At 40.7% G+C, this 19640-nt stretch overlaps 1 protein-coding gene across 50 annotated transcripts in view; it reads left to right on the forward strand.

Moving 5' to 3' along the window:
* Positions 1-19640, forward strand: part of LOC137285016 (ankyrin-2-like) — a 184514-nt gene that overhangs the window by 158748 nt on the left and 6126 nt on the right. For 41 of the 50 annotated variants that reach the window (XM_067817140.1, XM_067817149.1, XM_067817150.1 and 38 more), the window contains 4 exons: positions 995-9181; positions 9479-9934; positions 10624-10710; positions 11192-19132. In XM_067817140.1, the coding sequence (XP_067673241.1) occupies positions 995-9181; positions 9479-9934; positions 10624-10710; positions 11192-19132 (16671 nt within the window). The remainder of the gene's footprint in view (positions 1-994; positions 9182-9478; positions 9935-10623; positions 10711-11191; positions 19133-19640) is intronic. The other 9 variants (XM_067817136.1, XM_067817158.1, XM_067817179.1 and 6 more) reach the window with 2 other exon arrangements.

Consider the following 19640-nt stretch of genomic DNA (forward strand, 5'->3'; position numbering starts at 1 on the left):
GAGGTAATATTGCCCAAGTGACCGTATTTCTGTTGAAAGGTTGTTATGAACAAATTTGATGTTTAATACATTATGTTACACAGATGTAATAATGTTACGCAGATGTAATAATTGAAAAATATCAATGTGTTTGAAAGATATGGAAGAGAGCCTCTGACAGGTTTCAGACTTTTCAATAATAAGTAGTTTTGCTAGAATTCACAATTCAGCAAATGTAACAGATGCTCAGTGACCCCTAACACAAATGAAACAAAAAGCTAAGCTGATGTGAAAATGATGTCAATCTAAAGTGCAAATAAGAGCAAAGACTTTTGGGTTACAGAAAAGAATGATTTTGAAATGAATGGTAGCATGATAAGATCACCAGCATTTAAACAACATCAGCAACAAAATCTAGAAATTTTACCTGTATCAAGAAATGGTATGGAATTCAGAGGACTATTTCTCAGTATTTCTCAGTAAGTTAACATCAAGAGAAATGAGCTTATTATCATATATCCAATGTAGACAATAAAAACATTTGTATTCTGCCTTGAGAGGTACATAAATTTAACTTACCTCTTGGAAGTGCTTTGTCAGTATACTGTATGTAAGAAGTATTATGTATTGGTTAAATTTCAGTTTCCACTTACAAAATGCTTTTAAGTACGCTTCATGAAGAAAGCCATTTTATTGCCAAATTGAGATGTTGTATTCATATGACCAGTTAGACACAACAGTACATTGTTGTTTTAGATTTCACTACAGATGACGCAGTGTGTATCAGTAGATTGATTATGATTCAAGTCGTTACCGGTGTGTATTTAGTATGACTTGTCCTGCAGATTTAAGTTTCTTCTTTTCTGTCTCACTCTGTCAACTCTGTAACAAGAAGTATATACTTGGATTATTTACCATGATTATTGTCCTGTCAGACAATAGGTTCACTAACAATCCCATCCTCTGCTTCTTTTAATGCCTCCTTCCCTTGGATTGGCTATGGGATTGTGCGCAGCAGGTATAGAGGTTTCAGAAAGCAAATATCAAGAGGAAGTAAGTGAGGTTGTAACAAGGGAGACCTCAGAAACTGTTTCCACTGCCGTGCATGTACACACAACAGAGGAGAGGATCGAAACTGTCGAAACAGAACATGTGTCCGAGACATATGTTGAGAAGGAGGCTCTTGAAGACACAGATATTGTTACCAAAGAAAAGATTATTGTCACAGAGACCGAAAGGATTATTGATGATGAAGTTTCGGAACCTGATGAAACTGAGGAGGGCAGAGCCGAAACTCCAACCAAAACTATCGAAGATGATACATTACCAATTCAAAAAACACCTGATGAACAGGAGGACATTCCTGATGAAAGTGTATCAGAAACCAAAGAGGATTCATTAGAATTCAAAAGGGACCAGAAAACCATTTATGACTCTGAAGAACATATTTTATCAGAGGAAACGAAAGAGGTTTACACAGAAGACCACAGAGAAGTACTTGTTTCTGTTCAAAGGGACCAAGTAGTTACTGTACAGGAGGAAGTGACTGAGGTGGTTGAGGAGAGGGAAGCAATAGCACAGGATGAAAAAGAACTTTCTAAGGATGATGAAAAAGAACCGATAAGGGAGGAGGTTGAACAAGAACATTTGGAGGGAGTTGAAGTGGCAGAGAGAGGGCAGGAAGGAGATGATTCAATAGAAGTATCTGAACCTGTGAAATCAGAGGAATATGTGGAAGAATTTGCACCAGCAGTAGAGCAAATAGAGGAGAGAGAGGAAGAGGTTGTGAAGGATATTGCACAACAGGAATCAGAAATGGTAGCTACTGCTGCAGTTGTTATCGATGACCAGGAAGAAACATTCCAAGATGCAGAGGTTGAAGTTGCATCAGTTTCCAAGGATGAACAAGTTGTGGAGCACATTGAGGAAGAAGAGTTCAAAGATACATTTGTAGAATCGGAAATATCCAGAGTTGAACAGGTTGTGGAGAAGACTGAGCAAGAAGAGGTCAAAGCTACCCTTGTAGAACCAGAAATTACTTTTACTGATAAGGAGCCAGCTGAAGAACTAGCAGAAATCAAGGAGATTGACAAAATAGACACTGAGACAAGAGCAGTTGAAAAAGATGAGTATGCTGAAAGCAGAGAAATTGAAGAATTTAAACAGGCTGAAACTGAATTGGTTTTGAAAGATCAGGAGAAAGAAGAACATGAGGAACAGGTAAAAGACGAGAAAGTTGAGGAACAAGCCAAGGATGGTGAAACATTTGAACCTGCTCAAACTGATTTCGTTGAAAGTCAAGAAGTTGAACAGGAAGAAGAGATTCAGTTTGAGGATTCTCAACAACAACTTGCAACTGAAGAAGTAACGAAAGTAGATTACAAAGTTGATGACCATGTCCATGATACCTTTGAGAAGGTTGTGGAAGAAGAGATTGTGTCTGTAGATAAGGAAGAAGAGAAAATGGCATCCGAGCAAGAGGTTGAAGAAATCTTTGAACAGGCAGTGGAAGAAGATGTTGTATCTAAGCAACTGCAAAGCCAGGAAGAGACTCAGCAGCTAGAAGAAACATTCCAGGAAACAGTTACAGAAACTATGCTAGCCGAGAAAGTCTGTGAAGGGACAGTGGATGTGACAGAAACTGTCGTAGACAAAGAAACTGAATTTGTTACTGTTGAGAAGGTTGAAGAAAAAATTACCGAGGAAGCTACAATAACCGAAACTGACACTTCAGAGGTGCTACTTGAACTGAAGACTGTTGAAAGTGCTGATACAGAGAAAGTGATCTTAGCAGAAACATATGCAAAGGATGAGCCTGAGGATGAAGTTGTGGAACAAACTCCAGAAATTGAGAAAATTGAGCGGCATGTAACTGAGCCTGTGTCATCAGAACAAGTAGAGGTAATTGATGTTTTGGAAGAAAAGGATGATGTTGGTGCTGTAATTGTCAAAGAAGAGGAAATCGAATCAGAGACAGAAGAAGCTGAGGCACCATCTGATACCCAGGAACTGATATTTGTGGACAAAGCGACCGAGGAGGTTGAGGTAGTAGAACAAGAAATGATTCATGAATCTGAAATGGAACCCACACAAGTGACTATTGAATCCACTGAAGAAGTACCAACTCATTTAGTTGAAACTGAACATATCGATGCACAGGATGCTATGATAACATCTGTTGAGCAGGAAACTAACAGAGAGGTGGTCGAAGAGACATATGAAAAGGCACTAGCTGAAGCTGTTGAGCAAGGAGTTCATGAAATTTCAGAACCTTTCACTGAAACCATTGATGAACAGGAAGCTCCTGCTATGGGAGTGGAGTACAGATATGAGGAGGCAATGCCAGAAACCCTTGCTTCAGAAAGACATGAGGAAGAAATAGTTGAATCAGAACATGAGAAGACAGAGAGCATTGCTTCTGTTGAGGAGGAACATCCAACAGAAGTAAGTGAGGAAACATTCCAAGAACAGAAAGTCCACAAAGATGTAAATGTAGAGCTGGAGGAAACTGTCCCAGTTGAAAAAGCAGAGGAAGAGGAAGAAACGCAAAAAGCTTTCATAGATACAGTTGAACATGAGAAGGCAGAGAGCATTGGATCTGTTGAAGAGGAACATCCAAGAGAGGAAGAGGAAGTCCTCAAACAAGAAGTTGAGATGATGGAGAAAGTAGTCCCTGCTGAAACAGTTGAGGAAGAAATACCAGAATCTGTCACAGGAAAGCATGTTGTTTCAGAAAGAGAAGAAGAGCAGCCAGAAGCTTTTGTGGATACAGTACAACATGAGAAGACAGAGAGCATTGCTTCTGTTGAAGAGGAACAGGAAGCACTCAAAGACGAATTTGAGGAAGTGGTGGAGGAAGCTGTCCATGCTGAAATAGTTGAAGAAGTACCAGAATCTTTCATGGAAAAACTTGAACAAGAGACAATAGACCAAGAGGAAGCTCCCACAGAAACTGTTGCTGCTGAAAGAGCAGAAGAAAAAGAAGAAATACCAGAGGCTGTGGTGGATACTATGGAACATGAGAGCACTGCTTCTGTAGAAGAGGAACATCCAAGAGAAGTAATTGAGGAGACATTTGAAATGTTGAAATCAGAAACAGTTACTTCTGGAAAAGTTAATGAAGATGAGGAACCTGAAGATGAAAGAGAAATTGTGCAGGAACAGCTCATAGAAACCCAAGTCACAGAGACAGTGGCATCTGAGAGAATTGTAGAATATGAGGAAACAATAGGCATGCATGAGGTTAGCAAAGAAGAGGTTGCTGAGTCGGAAGTTTCAGAAGCTGTTTCAGATGTCCATATGGTTCAGGTAGTTTCTGCAGAGCAACATGTTGAGGTTACTGAGTATAGCGAAGTTGTTGAGGAATCACCAGCTGATCAAGTTGAAACAGTTCATGCTAAAACTGAGGAAACAACTGACATGCAAGATGCTGTATTACAGTCAGTCACTGAGCAGCAGTTTGCAGAAACAGTGTCTGAAATTACACGACAATCCTCTGAAGAAATAGTCGAGGAAACCTTTCATGACACTTCTATTGAACCAGTAGCTGCTGAGAAAGTGGAGGAGGAAGAAGAACCAACAGAGTCCAAGGAAGTTGTTGAGGATGTGATTCAAATCCAAACCACACAGACAGTCTCCTCAGCTGTTCATTATGAAGAACATACATTCACAGAAGATACAGAATTTTCACAAATGACTGATAAAGATCTAGTCATGGGAAAAGAGGAAATATCTGACCAGGAGGATGAAGACAAAACACCAGCTCCATTTGACCTCAAAACTGAAGTGGAAGAACCTGAAATGTTTGAGGAGAAAGACAAGTTACAAGAGACAGTTGATGAAAAGGACATTGAACAGATACAACAAATTACTGATGAATTTGTTGAATGTGTTGAAGATGACATACAAGAAGACAGCTTTGAAGCCAAACCAGATGAAGTACAGTCACCACTACAAGATGAACCATCTGTTGATAAGCAGTCTGATCTTCACAGGGAAGAACCATCTCCTGAACTTCAGCAAGACGATGAAGATCGTGGAGAGGAAGAAGCTGTTGCAGCTGTTCTCATTCCAGAAGATGAAGGTTATGATGAACTCATGGAAGAAAAGGTTGATGAACAGCCTATTGATGTTCAAGATGATGAAGGTTTGGTTGTAGTCGATGATTACATTGAGCATGAGCCAGCAGAACAAATGCAAACTGATGAAGGTGCAGAATATGATGATGATCAACTTGAAGTGGACGAAACCGATAGATTCAAGGAAATGGAAATACCAGAGAAGGATGTACAAGTCACAGATACAGTTGAAACTTTCACAAGTGTGGTTGTTAGCTCAGAGAGAACCCATGAGTATGAAGAGACAGAAATGTCAGAATCCTATGAAAAAATTGAAACAATTAAGTCAGAAGAAGTAATTGAGGGACAAGGTATTGTTGACAGTGTAACAACTCTTGAAGAACAAGCATATGAAGAAACAGAAGAGGCTAAAGATCAGGATCAGGAAACTTTTGAAAAACTAGATGTAAGTCCAGAACCTGAAGAGAAAGAAGAGGCAGAAGGTGTAGATGAGGAAATGCTTGTAGACCTAGCTGAAAAGGAAATTGAACCCATGGTTGCAGATGTATGTGAGCCACAGGTAGTGGGAAAACTTTCTTTAGCTCCAGCAGAGCATATACAATCTGAAAAAGAAATTCTAGTGAGCGAGCATGAAAGTGAGAGTGATGATGAAGCATGGGAGATGTTGGAGAAAGACGAACTTTCACAGGAGGAACTCATGGCAGCCAGTGATGAAATGCTGATGCAGGTTTCTGTTGAAGAGGTGAAAGAAGAACCTGAAGCATCTGAAAAGGAACCAGAGTCAACTGTTCTTCCTGAAGAGTCAGTCATATCTACTGAGGCCACTCAGGTAGACATAGCTGTCAAAACTGAATGTTTTGAACACATCACGGAAACAACTTTAGAATCCCAAATTATTGAAGAAACCCCAATAACTGGAAAGGAAGAAATATCTGATGAAGAGCTTGTGGAAACAGAGCGACTTTCACCTGTGAAAACAGAGAAACCAGATGATGTGCAGACTGGAGAAACAGTTCAAGAACCAGAACAGGCTGATAGTTTGAAAGATGCTGGATCAGCCCTTGACATTTCCGAAGTTGAAATTGTAACTGTTGAGGATAATACTTCATACCAGAATAGAATTGACCAAGGCATAGTTGATCAGGCATCATTTGAAATGGAAGGAGAACCTGTGGAAGTTGATTTTAAGAGTGGATCCTCTGAGCTATCAGATGAAGACCTTAAAGAGAGAAAACTTTCTGCAAGTGAATTTGCTCAATCTCAAGGAGTTGCAGAGGAGCAACAAGAACCAAGTCAAATTCAGGTGCACCAGGAGCAGATTTTGATGGAAGAGCCACAGGAACTGACTGATTTGCAGCAAGCTGAAGATGAAGATATTGATGAAGAATTTGCTGAAACTGAGGAACCTGAGTTAGAAAAGTTGGCTGAAACTGAAGATGCTGATGAATTCTCAGACTCTCCATCCTTTGAAGGACCCATTGAGCAAGTGTACAGAGAATCAGCATCCCCTGAATTGGAACATGCACAAGTTGAGGAAACATTGCAACAAGAACCTGAACTGACACCCGAAGAACCTGTCAAACAAACATTTGGTGAGGAGCAAGTTCTCTTGACTGATGAATCTGAAAGACCACATAGACCAGAGCCTCAAGAAACTGACCGCCTAGTGTCAGAGACACCGGAACAGATGGGAAAGGCAACTCCATCTGAACTTGAACCACCATCCGAAGATGAACCAAAATCAGAAAAAGAAGATCAGCAACTTGATGAGAAAGACATTGAGTCTCCTGTGATTAGAGATCAAGATGATCAGGAAGAAGAGCTACCTGAAACACAAGACAAAGACAAACATGATGTTCATGTAGAAAAAGAGAGGATGTCCTCATCAGAGGATGAGGGTTCAGTAGAGGTGAAGGTTGAAATATTTCCTGAAAAGGCTACATCAGATATGAACCAAGACATTGAAGAAATAGAAAATGAAGTAAAGAAAGAAAGTTTTGTTGAAAAGTCATCTGTGATCGAATTTTCTGAACCACGCTCAGAAACAGTGCAGCGTGTAGAAGTGCATACCTCTGAGACTGTTAAAAGTGAAATATCAGAATTTGATTCTTTGAAACATTGGGATGAAGTCATCCAAAAGGAAGGAAAGTATAACCTTGCATCTAGTGATCCTATGACAGAATCATTCTATGAATCTTCCATAGATCAGTCCTACACAGAAAAAGAAGAAATCCTGGTTGATACCTCCTCAGCATTAATCAAATCTGACCTGGACATAGACACTACAGAAACTTCAACTCTAGTAAAATCGGAACTAGATCTTGATACTACAGAAACCAGACCAGAGCCAGAAGAACTAGAACTGAAAGAGGACAAGGATGTTGAACCCACTTGTGCTGAAGCAGAGCTAATTACAACATCCCTGGAGTCAATGGATGACAGGGAACAAGCAGAATCTATTGAAACAGAATCAGTTGACTCTCAGCAACAGGTAGAGCAAAGGGAGGAATTCATCGCTGCTGCTGAACAAGCAATTCCTGTTGAAGCAGTCCCTTGGACAACAGGTGACTTGCAAGCTGTGGAATCTGATGAAGACTTTTCAGATGAAGAAGACCTTGGAGCTAGCAGAGAACCCACCTCAGACTCAGATACTATTCCAGATGATGCAAAGTTTGATGATGAGGATGTTAGTCCCAGTAAGCTGGAAGAGGCAGTTGCATATGAGGAACAAGTCCTGGACAAAAAAGAAGAAATTATACAGCAAGAAGTTCAGCTCAAAGATGAGGGAATAGTTGAACATTCTCAAACTGTCAAGGAGACTTCATTTGAAAGTTTCTCATTCACACAAAAAGAAACAGTTGTTGAACATACAACAAGCTACTTTTCTGATGAAGAAATTAAACCACCTGAAGATATGCCAGACAAAACACCTGAAGAAAAAGACATTGAAGATGATTACCTACCTGATGAAACTGACTTCAGAGATGACAGAGATGGTCTGTCAGAACCTGCTGAAGAAGAGTTCTTTGTTCCAACTAAGAGAACACATGATTTTGCTGCAGTGACTTCCTTTGAGTCATCAATGACAACTTCGATTTATGAACCATCTGACTTGGATGATGCCCAGGAGCCAGAGGTGGCAGAGTCTGAGCAGTTTGTAGACCGTAGAGAGGAATTTACAGAAGAGGTTCGAACATCCACTGAACATAAAACTGAAACACTTATTAGTTTTGATGATGAACCTGATTTTGACAGAGAAGACAAATTAGTATCATTTGAAGAGACATTTATTGATAGAAAAGAATCCTTCCTAGAGGAAACACTAGAAACAATAGTCAGTGATTCTTCCCAAAGAGAAAGTGGTGGTACCTCCATAGACATTGTTGGAGCAGGAGGTGAATCTCTTATATCAGACCAAACTGCTGACAAAGCCCCCTCTTCCGAAAAGTCTCCTACTCAAGGACAAGAGACTGACAGACCTTCCAGCCCTCAAGATGGCATCTATCTTGCCCTCCATGCCCCACTCCTTCCATCCTCCTCCACTGAGGTGCACGATAGGTCAGGCACACCCAGTGACATTGAACCTGATGAACTTGATACTGTGCAGGAAAAAACAGTTGTACATTCTGACAGTATTGAACGAGCAGTGTCTCCACTAGAATTTTCATATGAAGCTAGACATCCTTTTGAAGAATCTGACATCACAGGAGCTTCAGCTGATGATGAAATGGAACCAGAAGGCAGAATTACTGCTGACACATCTCAACAGATATTCATTGAACAATCTATTGAATCCAGGAAACCCCCAAAGGTTGGAGGGTTCTCATCTGGAGAAGATGATGAAGATCGTCCTCCCTCTCCCTCTGAATTTACACTTGTTCAGTCACATGACCAGGATATGTTAATGAAAGCTCTTGGAATAGATCAAACAATTGATGAAGATAGGTCATCAGAAGAAGCAACTGATTCAGAATCAGAAAGTGAAGATGATGAAGACCGGCCTCCATCTCCCACTGAGTTTACACTTGTTGCTTCTCAAGACCAAGACACTCTCAGCAAAGCGCTAGTGGATGAATCTGAACCTGACTACGCCCTCCAGGAGGAACATCTTATCTATATCCAAGGTAGATAGTTTGACATTTTAGCTTCTGTCAGTGTTATAGGATATCCACTTTCTAACCAAAGTATATAACTCTTCTGAATGTTCTCCTTTATTATAAATATGTCAATTTTGAAAGTAAACTATAATATTTAATGATACTAACATTGTTCTAGTTTTGAAATTGTCTTTAAGAAATTTATATATCCATTAGTTCCCCTGCTAAAAACACTAATAAGACTTGAGATAACATTTCCATAGTGCAATAACATGTCCAAGCAGTGTTGAAAAAGGAAAATGTGCATTCACTATTCAATCTCAGATGCCGATATGCCACCCAAAATTGGCTTTGGAGATGACTTCATGAGAGATCCTCTGAGCGATGGATTTACAACTGGAACCAGTAGTGCTGAAGCTCCTGATGCAAGTGAACAATCCTCCAGTGAACAGGCACAAAAAGAGACACTGGACCAGTCAGTGGAAAACAACACCATGTCAACTCTGAGTTCTGAACTCAACGAACCACCAGCTTTGGAACCTACTGCCCCACCTTTGTCCTCTTTTGAAGAAACTTCAGAGGAAGTCACGATCATGACATCAAGTTATGAGAGACTCTATCAAGGAATAAACATTGAAACAACAACAACACACTCTGAACAAATACTGGATATTGGTGACCACTTTGACACCAAGCAACCAGACCTTCACTTCCAACCAACTGGTCACTCCTCCAGCTATGAACAGCTGTATCAGCAGGAGGCTACAACCGGCCCCGAAGGTGAGTCATTGTGGCCGCCAGCAACCCATGGCATGTCTGCTTCCTTCATTTGAGCTGCATGATGTTGTTTCTGCCTTTTTCATTCATCATCGCATTCCAATACATCCCAGTATTACATCTCTTGGAGTTTGGGAGCACATGATCCATATAGAGTGATATATTCAGTAGAAAGAATGAAGAATGAGCATTTTTGCACCAGGAAGAGAGACGGTATGCAAAGTGCACTTTGTGAGGTTTGATTGTGTAGAATGAGAGAACAATCATACCAAGGATGAATCAATCAAACTACTTTACATCCATTTGGAATGTCGCTTTGCATGCCTCTGCTACAAGTCATAAGGATTCAACTGCCTTTGTGTGCAGTCCTAGCCATTCCACACCTGCTTCTCTTCCAGTTTCTTCCGTATTACAACCCTAGCCTTATTTTCAACAACAACCTTTTGCCTTTGTACTGTTAAACTCTACTCTTTGCTGAATACCAATTTAGTTACAACTTAATTATTTGCACTGTTTAATTTGCATTTCTCTTTGCAGGACATGCATGTTGATGGAATTATTTGGTCCATTTTGTGTCCGAGTAGATTTTGGAATGCTTATGCACTAGTAAGTGGATGTTGTGTGGTATGTGTATCATAGATCATATATTGGTATGCTCTAATACATATTCATAAAGAGTTTATTTTCATCAGAGATCCCAGTCGTCAAGACTGAGCATGAAGAAAAGCTCAGTTCATCGAGTTCGGAAGTTGCCCAACTTGACGACGTTCGTGATCAAGGTATTCATCTCTAAGATAACCAAATTTTGTAACCCTCTTATTCCAATATTTTATATATTTTTGTTTTAGTGCTTTGACACTTTTCACTCAAATCTATCTATGTTCATGTATTTTTTTCCCACAAGATATATATCAATCTTTTCCAGGTTTATTTCATTGCATGTAGTTTTTCTGTGCCTGAGATACTTTTGAGTTGCATAACAGTATGTTTATTTTAATGGACAAATATGTTTCAGCAAAATCAGTCCAGACATACTTAAGTTTAGTGAATCCAAATAATAATAATTCTTTTGAGAAATTGAAATGTCACTAGCATCAAAATTGTTCTTTGGAAAATACTTAACAGGTACTAACACTTACTATGTTTTCTTTTTGATCTACTAATGGATAAGCTTTAGAAACTTGGAGTTTACCATGAAATTTATCCGCAGCTTTAACCATTTAATTGTATGGTTTTGCACTAACCCTTCTATTTCTGTAGATGCCGAAAAACGTGAAACCAGTGAAGAGAAAACTGAAGAGACGGATGTGGAAGAACAGTTTTCTCCCCTATCTAAGCAACAATCTCCGGCTAAGCAGGCCCTTAATCTAGAGCTTGATCCCCAGACACCATCTTTCTCTTTCTCTGATAAATCCCCTGACATAATAGTTTCGTCCCAGCTAGATCAGGGGCAGCAGCAAGTATTGTCTGTTCCTGGTAAGCCTCTCTTGGTCGGCCCTTCACCATCAGACCAGCTGTCTACAGTTCTGGAAGGAGAAGAGGAGGACGTTGATGAAGAACCAAAAGAAACCAAACAAGAAACTCTGCCACAGCCAATATTACTTGATTCACCAATCCAAGATGATCAGGATGAAGAATTCATGAAGTCTGAAACCATAACTAAAGTCACTGAATCCACATCAGAAACAAGAACACAAACTGTCTTCCACAAATATGAAAGAGAAAGTGTAGAACAAACCTTGCAGTTTTCACCTGATGACAGAGAGGACACTGCCGTAAAGGAACAACTGTTTGAATATCCTGCAGAATCCTATAAGGAAATGAAATCTACTGTAACCTCTGGAGTAGATTACATGGATGAATTTGTGAGTGAGTCTTCTTACCAAACAACTGAAGAGACTGTTGAGTGTGTGCAAGGTGTACCTGATGAAGAAACATTTGAGCCACTAGTGTCAGAACAAACAACAACCACAGTTTATGAAGAAAGAGTAGAAAAAAGGACAGTTGATCAGGAGAAATTGAAAGAAAGTGATGATGAAGCTTCTGACGAATTTGGTGAAGCTGCAATAGAAAGAACTGAAATGCACATTACCACAGAAAGAGATATCACAGACAGGCCAGGGGGTGTGTTGCATCCAGAGGTTCCGCTGGCACAGCAGTCTCAAGATGTAGACATTTTGATTGACACATCAGAAACTGTACCAAAGACCTCTGCCTTCACTAAGGATGACTCTGTAGAGAAAGAAGCAGCATCAGTTCCAAGTGAAGGTGATAATGTTATTGTTGATGTGAAAATGACAGAATCAATGAGAACTGAATCTGCTGACTCAGCAGGAGAACCTGATGAGGAGACTCTTGAGGAGAGGGAAACTCGTCTCTCATACATGGCATTTGACAACATGGCATTCTCTGCTGAGGATGCTGACAAAGCAGCTATTGCAGCTGAAGATAAGCCGAAACTGCAGAAACAAGACACAAAAGAAATTTCTCCCGAGGACCTTGAGGAGAAACCATGGCAGTTTGAATTTCCAGATGATTTCAGACGGGAGCTTGATCAAAGAAAACTGACTCAAGATGAACTAGATCTGTCAAGACAGGAAGGGCTTTTTTCAGATACAACTACTGAAACCACAGTGAAAGATGCCAAATATGAGACAACAGCTACAACTACATACTCTCATTTTGAACATAGTACAAGCATGACTGAGTCTTACCATGAACAGTTATCAGAATCTTACCATGAAGCAAAACCAGATTTGGTTTCCTGTCAGGAGGAGCCAGTCCAAGAACCAGTCTTGCTTACTGAGTCATCAGAAACCAGAATTGTAACTGAAATTCAGGCAGACATACCTACTAGCCATGAAGTGGACATGACTTCAGATGTCACAGACAAGGCAATAAGTGACACTGTTCCTGTGTCAAGAGAAACCATTCCAGATGATGAACCAGAACTAGAAAAGGAAGATGAAATTCCAGAAGACGCTTCCTCTCAAAGCAGTTCAGATCGTGACAATGAAGTATTTGATGAAACTACTGGTACATTTGTTAAAATTCCATGGGAGGTAGCTCATCAGTTCAAGAGACAGTTCTCTGAGTCCTTACTGGAACAGGACAATAAATTATTCAAAGCCCAACACTCAATTGATATGGGAGCATTCTATAGAAGGGATGCAAAGTACGATGAAGCTGTATCTTTCAAACATGAGCAACACAAATCAGAAACAATTGGTGAAAGAGAAGTTGAAGAAGGCTCTGAAATAAGATCAACACAAAGGGTAACATTCCATCTATCTGATGAAGATAGTGTTGAATACAGTGAAGTAACTTCTGAGGTTTTTGTTGATGAAGTACAGAAAGTTGAAACTCAGCCTGAAACCACTCCTGTCCATGAACCCCATGATTTGATACAAGAGACTCACAAAGCTCAAGTTATATCTAGCATTCTTGAAAGTAGACAGCATGTCAAGGAAGAGATTGCAAAACAAGGGGAAGAAGCAGAGTTTGAAGATGAATTTGCAGCACAGGCTGCAAAGATGTACAGTGAAGTTACATCTCAGGATATTTTTTCGCCAAGTGAAGACCTGATGGCATCATATGCCACTGCCAAGTCATCCTTAGATTCCTCAATTGAAAGATCATTCGTTGATGCCCAATATTATATGGAATCTTCCCAGACTGAATCATCCAAGTTAACAAGGGAAGACAGCACAGACAGTAGAGACAGCAAACCTGATGAGGACCTGTTCCCTGCGCATTCATTCCAGCCTATCAGTGTAGTGAGCAAGGAGTCTCGCCTTGCCCAACAGGAACTACTCCAGGAAATGGGGGATGAAAAGGATAGATCGCTCTCTCCTTCTGTTGACAGTGAAGAGTTGTCTACAACTTATGAGAGTCAAGCAGAACTTCAAGAAGAACTTGGGGGATGTGGAATGCAACATCCTCCTCACCTACCAAACAAATTCCCCATGGCTGTACATAGTCTTAGTAAGGCACTTGCAGACAATGAAATCTATGAGTCATCAGAAACTGAAAGAGATTCTACAGAGGAGAAACTGTCACCTATTGAGGAAGCCCCAACCTCTGAGGGTTTGGAGGAAATGAATGATGAGCCATCAGGGAAAACAGAGAAAAGAGTTACATTCCAAACCGATACATTATTTGCCAGAACCCAAGAGCTACATGGTGGTGAGGATGTCAAAACATCAACTTCTTCTTCAGAGGTTTCCATGGAGCCTACACTTCTAGCAGCATCATATGACCTGGATACTGGACATGTGTCACATGTAGTGGCAGCATATGATATCTCACCAGACTCGGTTGAAAAACAAACTCAGCCAGAAGCTGCACCAAAAGCAATTCTTTCAAGTCCAGAAGATGATGTGTTTGAAACAGATGGTTCCCTGGTAACATCTGAAGTTAGAGTGTCCTCTGATGTTTTGTCTGACACCAAAGAATCTGGATCAGATCTATACCCCTCCCCACCTGCACCAACACCTATGGACTCCTCTATTACAGATACTGTGTGTGACCTTGAAATTGCAAGTTCAAAATTAGAACAGATACATGATGAACAAGTTGAAGAAGAACTTGCAGCAGAGGAAGGTCATAGAATTGATGAAGATGAGTTGTCAGAAACCCCCAAACATACAGAAGAGGATGAACCAAGTTCACCATTTGAAATCATGTCTCCAAGTGAACTAGCTGATGTTGGCTTGGCTACAGAGGTTACAGTTGGGGGAGCTATGATCACCTCCCTAGAATCAGCTACATCAACCAGCAGTTATGCTGAGATAGATACTGAAATGGTGAGTAGTCAGGCTGTTGTTGTTGAAGAAGAGGAAGACATTATTGAACCTACACCTGCACAAGAGATTGTAGGCATGCCAAATGGACCAACTGAGGTTGAGTATCACGCAGAGTATGACCAGGAATATCCAGAACAACCACCCATTCACCATCAGGAACAACTTGTGGTGGAACATGATATCATTAGTCAGCTTCAAGATGCTCAAGTGCATGTGGATGAAGAGCCTAAAGGAGAATCACTTGTACAGTCAACTGATGAATTACCACTAGAGGTGGAGTTTTCAGCAGGGGATGCCCAGCCTGTTGATTCCATAGAGCAAGAGAAAGATGTAACTCTCACACAGGGTGTCATGGAAGAGCTTCAGCCACCTCAAGGACAAGATCAGCTGACATCATCTGAACAAACACTCTATGGATTTGAAATGCCGTCTGAGGAGATGGGAGCATTGTCTGTTTCTACATCTTTCAAAGAATCGCTTGGAGCTGTGGAAGTTGACCAAGACTCAGAAATGACACAACCCCCAACAGAAATCACATTTCAAACAGATGAAGCTTTAACTGAACACGAACTTTCTGAAACCAAGGGTCCTGTTCCAGTGGACACAATCATAACAGAAGCGAAAGAGAAGGCGTCTGAACCAGAACCTCCAGTTGAAAGAGCAAAGGAAGAGTTTGAGTTGCCTCAAGGTGGTATCTACCCAGGGAAAAGAGCTCTTGAGATTGAGGCAGAGCCACAGGCTGCTTTCACTTCTGAATATAGTAGTGACATGCTGGGTACTGAGGAGCAACAACAGTATTTCTCTGCTAGTGACAGTGATGATGGACTTGATGAGTATGTCGAACAGGATGAGCCAGTAAAGGAGAAACCCGCAGAAGAAAAAGGAACTTTACAATATGAGGACCATTATTCCATGTCAAAAGAGTTAGAATACAAAGAAAGTGTGACAACAACTGTATTTACAGAAACAATCATTCAGTCGAGTGACACCCTAGATTTTGTGTCTGAGGTGCAAACAGAAAGACAGGCTGAATCTGAATATGCTGAAAAGGCAGAGGATGAACTTATCAGGTTAGATGATAGTAAGGCTGAATCAGAGGTTGATGAGAGTGAACCAGTACCAGCTCCATTGTTCATTGCTACTGAGAAAAATGACCAGTTGGACATTCTTCAGGATGATGTGGATCGACCTATATCTCCAACTCCTGACGCAGTGCAACAATCCTACTTTGGAGATGAACAGGATGAGCTAATGGCTTCTGAATTACAAGCTGCTGAGGAAGAGGTTCTAGAGAAAACAGCAAGCAGTTTTGTGGAATCAATCCTAGAGGATGTCAAACAGAAGGTTCAGGATGAGAAAGAAATGGAGTATGCAGAGATGGAAGCCTCTGCTGCAGTATTAGAACCAGACGAGGATATGTCAGATGAGGAGCCTGCTGTTGCAATGGCTGCAGACAATGGAGATGTGGACAGAACTGACGAGAGTGAAGAAGAACTAGAAGTTCCCCCTGCCACTCCACCCCCTCCTATACCACCTTTACCACTCTTTAGGAAACAGGTTTCAGAGGATATTCCTGAAATCACAATCACTCAACATCTTCATGAGGAAAGAGATGAAGGTGATTATCCTTTATGCTTTGCTGAGAAATACACCAACAAATGCATTCCTGAAAAAGATGATGAGGAGGAAGATGTGGAGCCAAAACAATCCACATCATATCAGTCAGAATTTGACCAAACTGATGCGGCAAGAGTGGAAGAGATAAGCAAAGAAGAGGAGGTTCAGGAACAGGAAGAGCTTCCTGAGGAGACAGAAGAAAAAAAAATCAGTTATCCACAAGATAAAGATCCTTTTTTAGTGGATACTGACTCAGAATCAACCCCTAAAGTTTTGAAAGATGCTGAGCAGCAACTTCAGCTTGAAGTTGCTGTTCAACAGAGTGAAATAGTAGAGGCTGAGACTGGGTCTACACCTGTCAATGAACAAGATAAACTTGCTGAAGAATTCGAACTGAGAGTGGAAATCTGTGATGGAATGAGACCCTATGATTATGCAGAACTTCAGAGTCCTGAAGATCATGGTGACTCTTCAAGTGTTGACAGTTTTGCCACAGTTGTTGCTGCACAACCCGATGAAGATGAAGACATGGTAGATGAGGAACAAGAAGACAGATTAGCTGACTTTGCATCAATGACATCTTCCTTCCACTCAGATATGCAATCTACTCTTCAAGATACTGGTGGTGAGGAGGACGATGATGATGAGGTTGAAGAAGAGGAACCAGAAGAAATTCTAGAATGGCCAAGACGTAGCTATGATCGTGATGGTGACAGGGAAAGTGAATCATCATTAGATAGTGAACGCTATGAGTTCATAGACCGGACTGCATTGTCTGTTATCACTGAAATGTCTGATGAAGATCGGTTTGAAATGATTGAGAGAGAAGAAGCACTTTCTGAAGGTGGAACATCAGACCATGTTCAAAGCTCTCCTGAAGGTCCACAACCATCACCTGGTGTGAGTAACTACAAATTCTTTGGGAAAAGTAATGAAAAGGACGATGTTTCCATCTCATCATCGCTACTAGAATTTGAAAATCTTGAAAAGGAAATCAACCAATCTGGCTCGATAAGTTCTATTGAACTTGGTGACAAGGAAAGTCTTGGTGGATCCCTTGATGAGAGACGTTTTCCCTCAAACAATAAAAACAATGACAGAGATGATGCATCAGTAGCATCCTCACTTGCAGAGTTTGAAAGACTTGAAAGAGATATTGCTGTGTCAGGTTCACTGGGTTCCATTGAGAAAGTGTCATCCGGTTCTCTAGGTTCAATGGAGAAGGTGTCTGGTTCTTTAGGGTCCATGGAAAAAGTTACACCAGAAAGCAAAAGTAGCAATGGGGCAGGCTCCATGACTTCATTAGCTGAGTTTGAGAAGTATGAGAGGGAATGTTTTACAGATTCTGAGGACAGGAGAAGTTCTTTAGGCAGTATGAGCAGAAAAAGTGATGCTTCCTCCCATCCATCTTTAATAGAATTTGAACATTTAGAACGTGAAGTAAGATCCACGGAAGAACTTGAGGTTGAAGCCCAGAAAATTGTGACCATCTTGGAATCTGGGTCACTATTTGCTGCTGCTAAAGCTTATTCAGCTAAACATGACATTGACAGAGACTCCCTTGATGGTAAAGAAAGCATTGATCGTGATTCATTGAGTGAAGGAGAGAAAGCTGATTCACTTGATGGTGATACATCAGAACTGACTGACATGACATCAAGTGTGATTTTCACTGGTATTGTGCCTGTCTGTCAGGCTGCAGGTGATGCAACAACATCGGGTGGAGAATTTACCTCTGCTAACGAACAGGACTCTGACTCATTACATGGGGAATCAGTCATGCAGTTGTCCTCAGATTCTCTTGGCCTGGAGAACAGGAGGTCACAGAGAGATGTGTATGATACTGACTCTCTGCATGAAACTGACGGTGCAATGGACAGATCTGCTGACTCTATTGAATTAGGTTGCAGATTAGAAACTGAGCAAGTGGACATCATGTGTAAATCTGCAGATTCCATAGAACTCGAACGTCAGTTGCTAGTGGAAGCTGGTTTCATGCAAACGTCAACAGATTCACTGGAACTAGGTCAGCCAGAGACTGTGATGGAGAGATCGACAGATTCGTTGGAAGTTGATCCGAAAGCTGAAATAGATAGAGACTCTTTACAAGGCCAAGATGATGTGATGCTAACTTCTGCAGATTCTTTGGAGTTTGATAAGTCTGATAAGCCACCAGATGTCATGCAGATGTCTGTAGAATCTGCTGCTTGGAGTAGCATGGGTAGTTCCGGTTTGTCAAAATCATCACAAGAGACAATCAGATCACAAAGTGACTCAAGTCATTCTCATGACTTGATGCAGGTTTCAGCAGAATCTGCAGAATTCAAATACAAGCACAAAGTGGCTGAGGAAAAATCTCAAATCATAGAACAATCCTATACACACAAATCAGAAAGCCAAACAAAGATTCATACGACAGAAGTGAGACACATATCTCAGACTTCTTACAATACCAATCCATTCCTAGAAACCGAAGAAGAGTGTGAATCCTATGAACAATATCACAAAGAGCAAAACTTCAAGTTCGACATAGAGCCGACAGTTTCTTCAAGTCCCTTCCTGTCCAAAGGTCCATACCAAGAGAAAAAGAAAGTATTTACAATGGCTGAATGGGAAGCAATGAAACAGTCAAAAAAAACCAAATCTCCAAGCCCTGAAATGAGCCCCCCTAGAGACCCTGCACCCACTTCATCCCACCCTGTCTCTGACCACTCCTCTTCTCCCACTAGCCAGCCCCACATAGGACTTGCTACTTCGGAGACAAGCGACTCTAGTCGAGGTACTCACAACTCTTTTCAGTTCCTTCTCCTCAATCATCTCCACCTGTTGCCTAGTCATCAGCATCTGTCCGGTCCTCATTTCCTTGCATGTCTACTCCTCATCCCCACTCAATCAATTCTATATGGGCTGTCCAATACGTTCATCTTCAGTTTTCATAAGTTATTTTTTCATATGTTGCTAGTTGAAGTTTTCTAATTTCATTTCAATATCTTTTTTTGAATTACTTTTCAGGATGTTTCATCTTGTAAAATATCAAAATGTTGTCCAACTATTAGTAACGTTATGTGTTGATGTGTATGGTCTGCAGATGATGGAGGCATATGTGTAGATTTCTTTTTAAAAATCCAACACCTATGTCTCACAGACTAGCTGCATCAATGTACAAATCAAAGAACTTGCCTCATACACTCATGTTGACATGTTTGGTTCAGAATAGCTGATAATTTTTGGGAGGCAAGTTCTTGTCATTGTTGTCAAAAGTTAAATGCACTTCTTAAATCTATTTG

This window comes from Haliotis asinina, chromosome 5, assembly GCF_037392515.1.
Source record: "Haliotis asinina isolate JCU_RB_2024 chromosome 5, JCU_Hal_asi_v2, whole genome shotgun sequence".
NCBI classification, from domain to species: Eukaryota; Metazoa; Mollusca; class Gastropoda; order Lepetellida; family Haliotidae; genus Haliotis; species Haliotis asinina.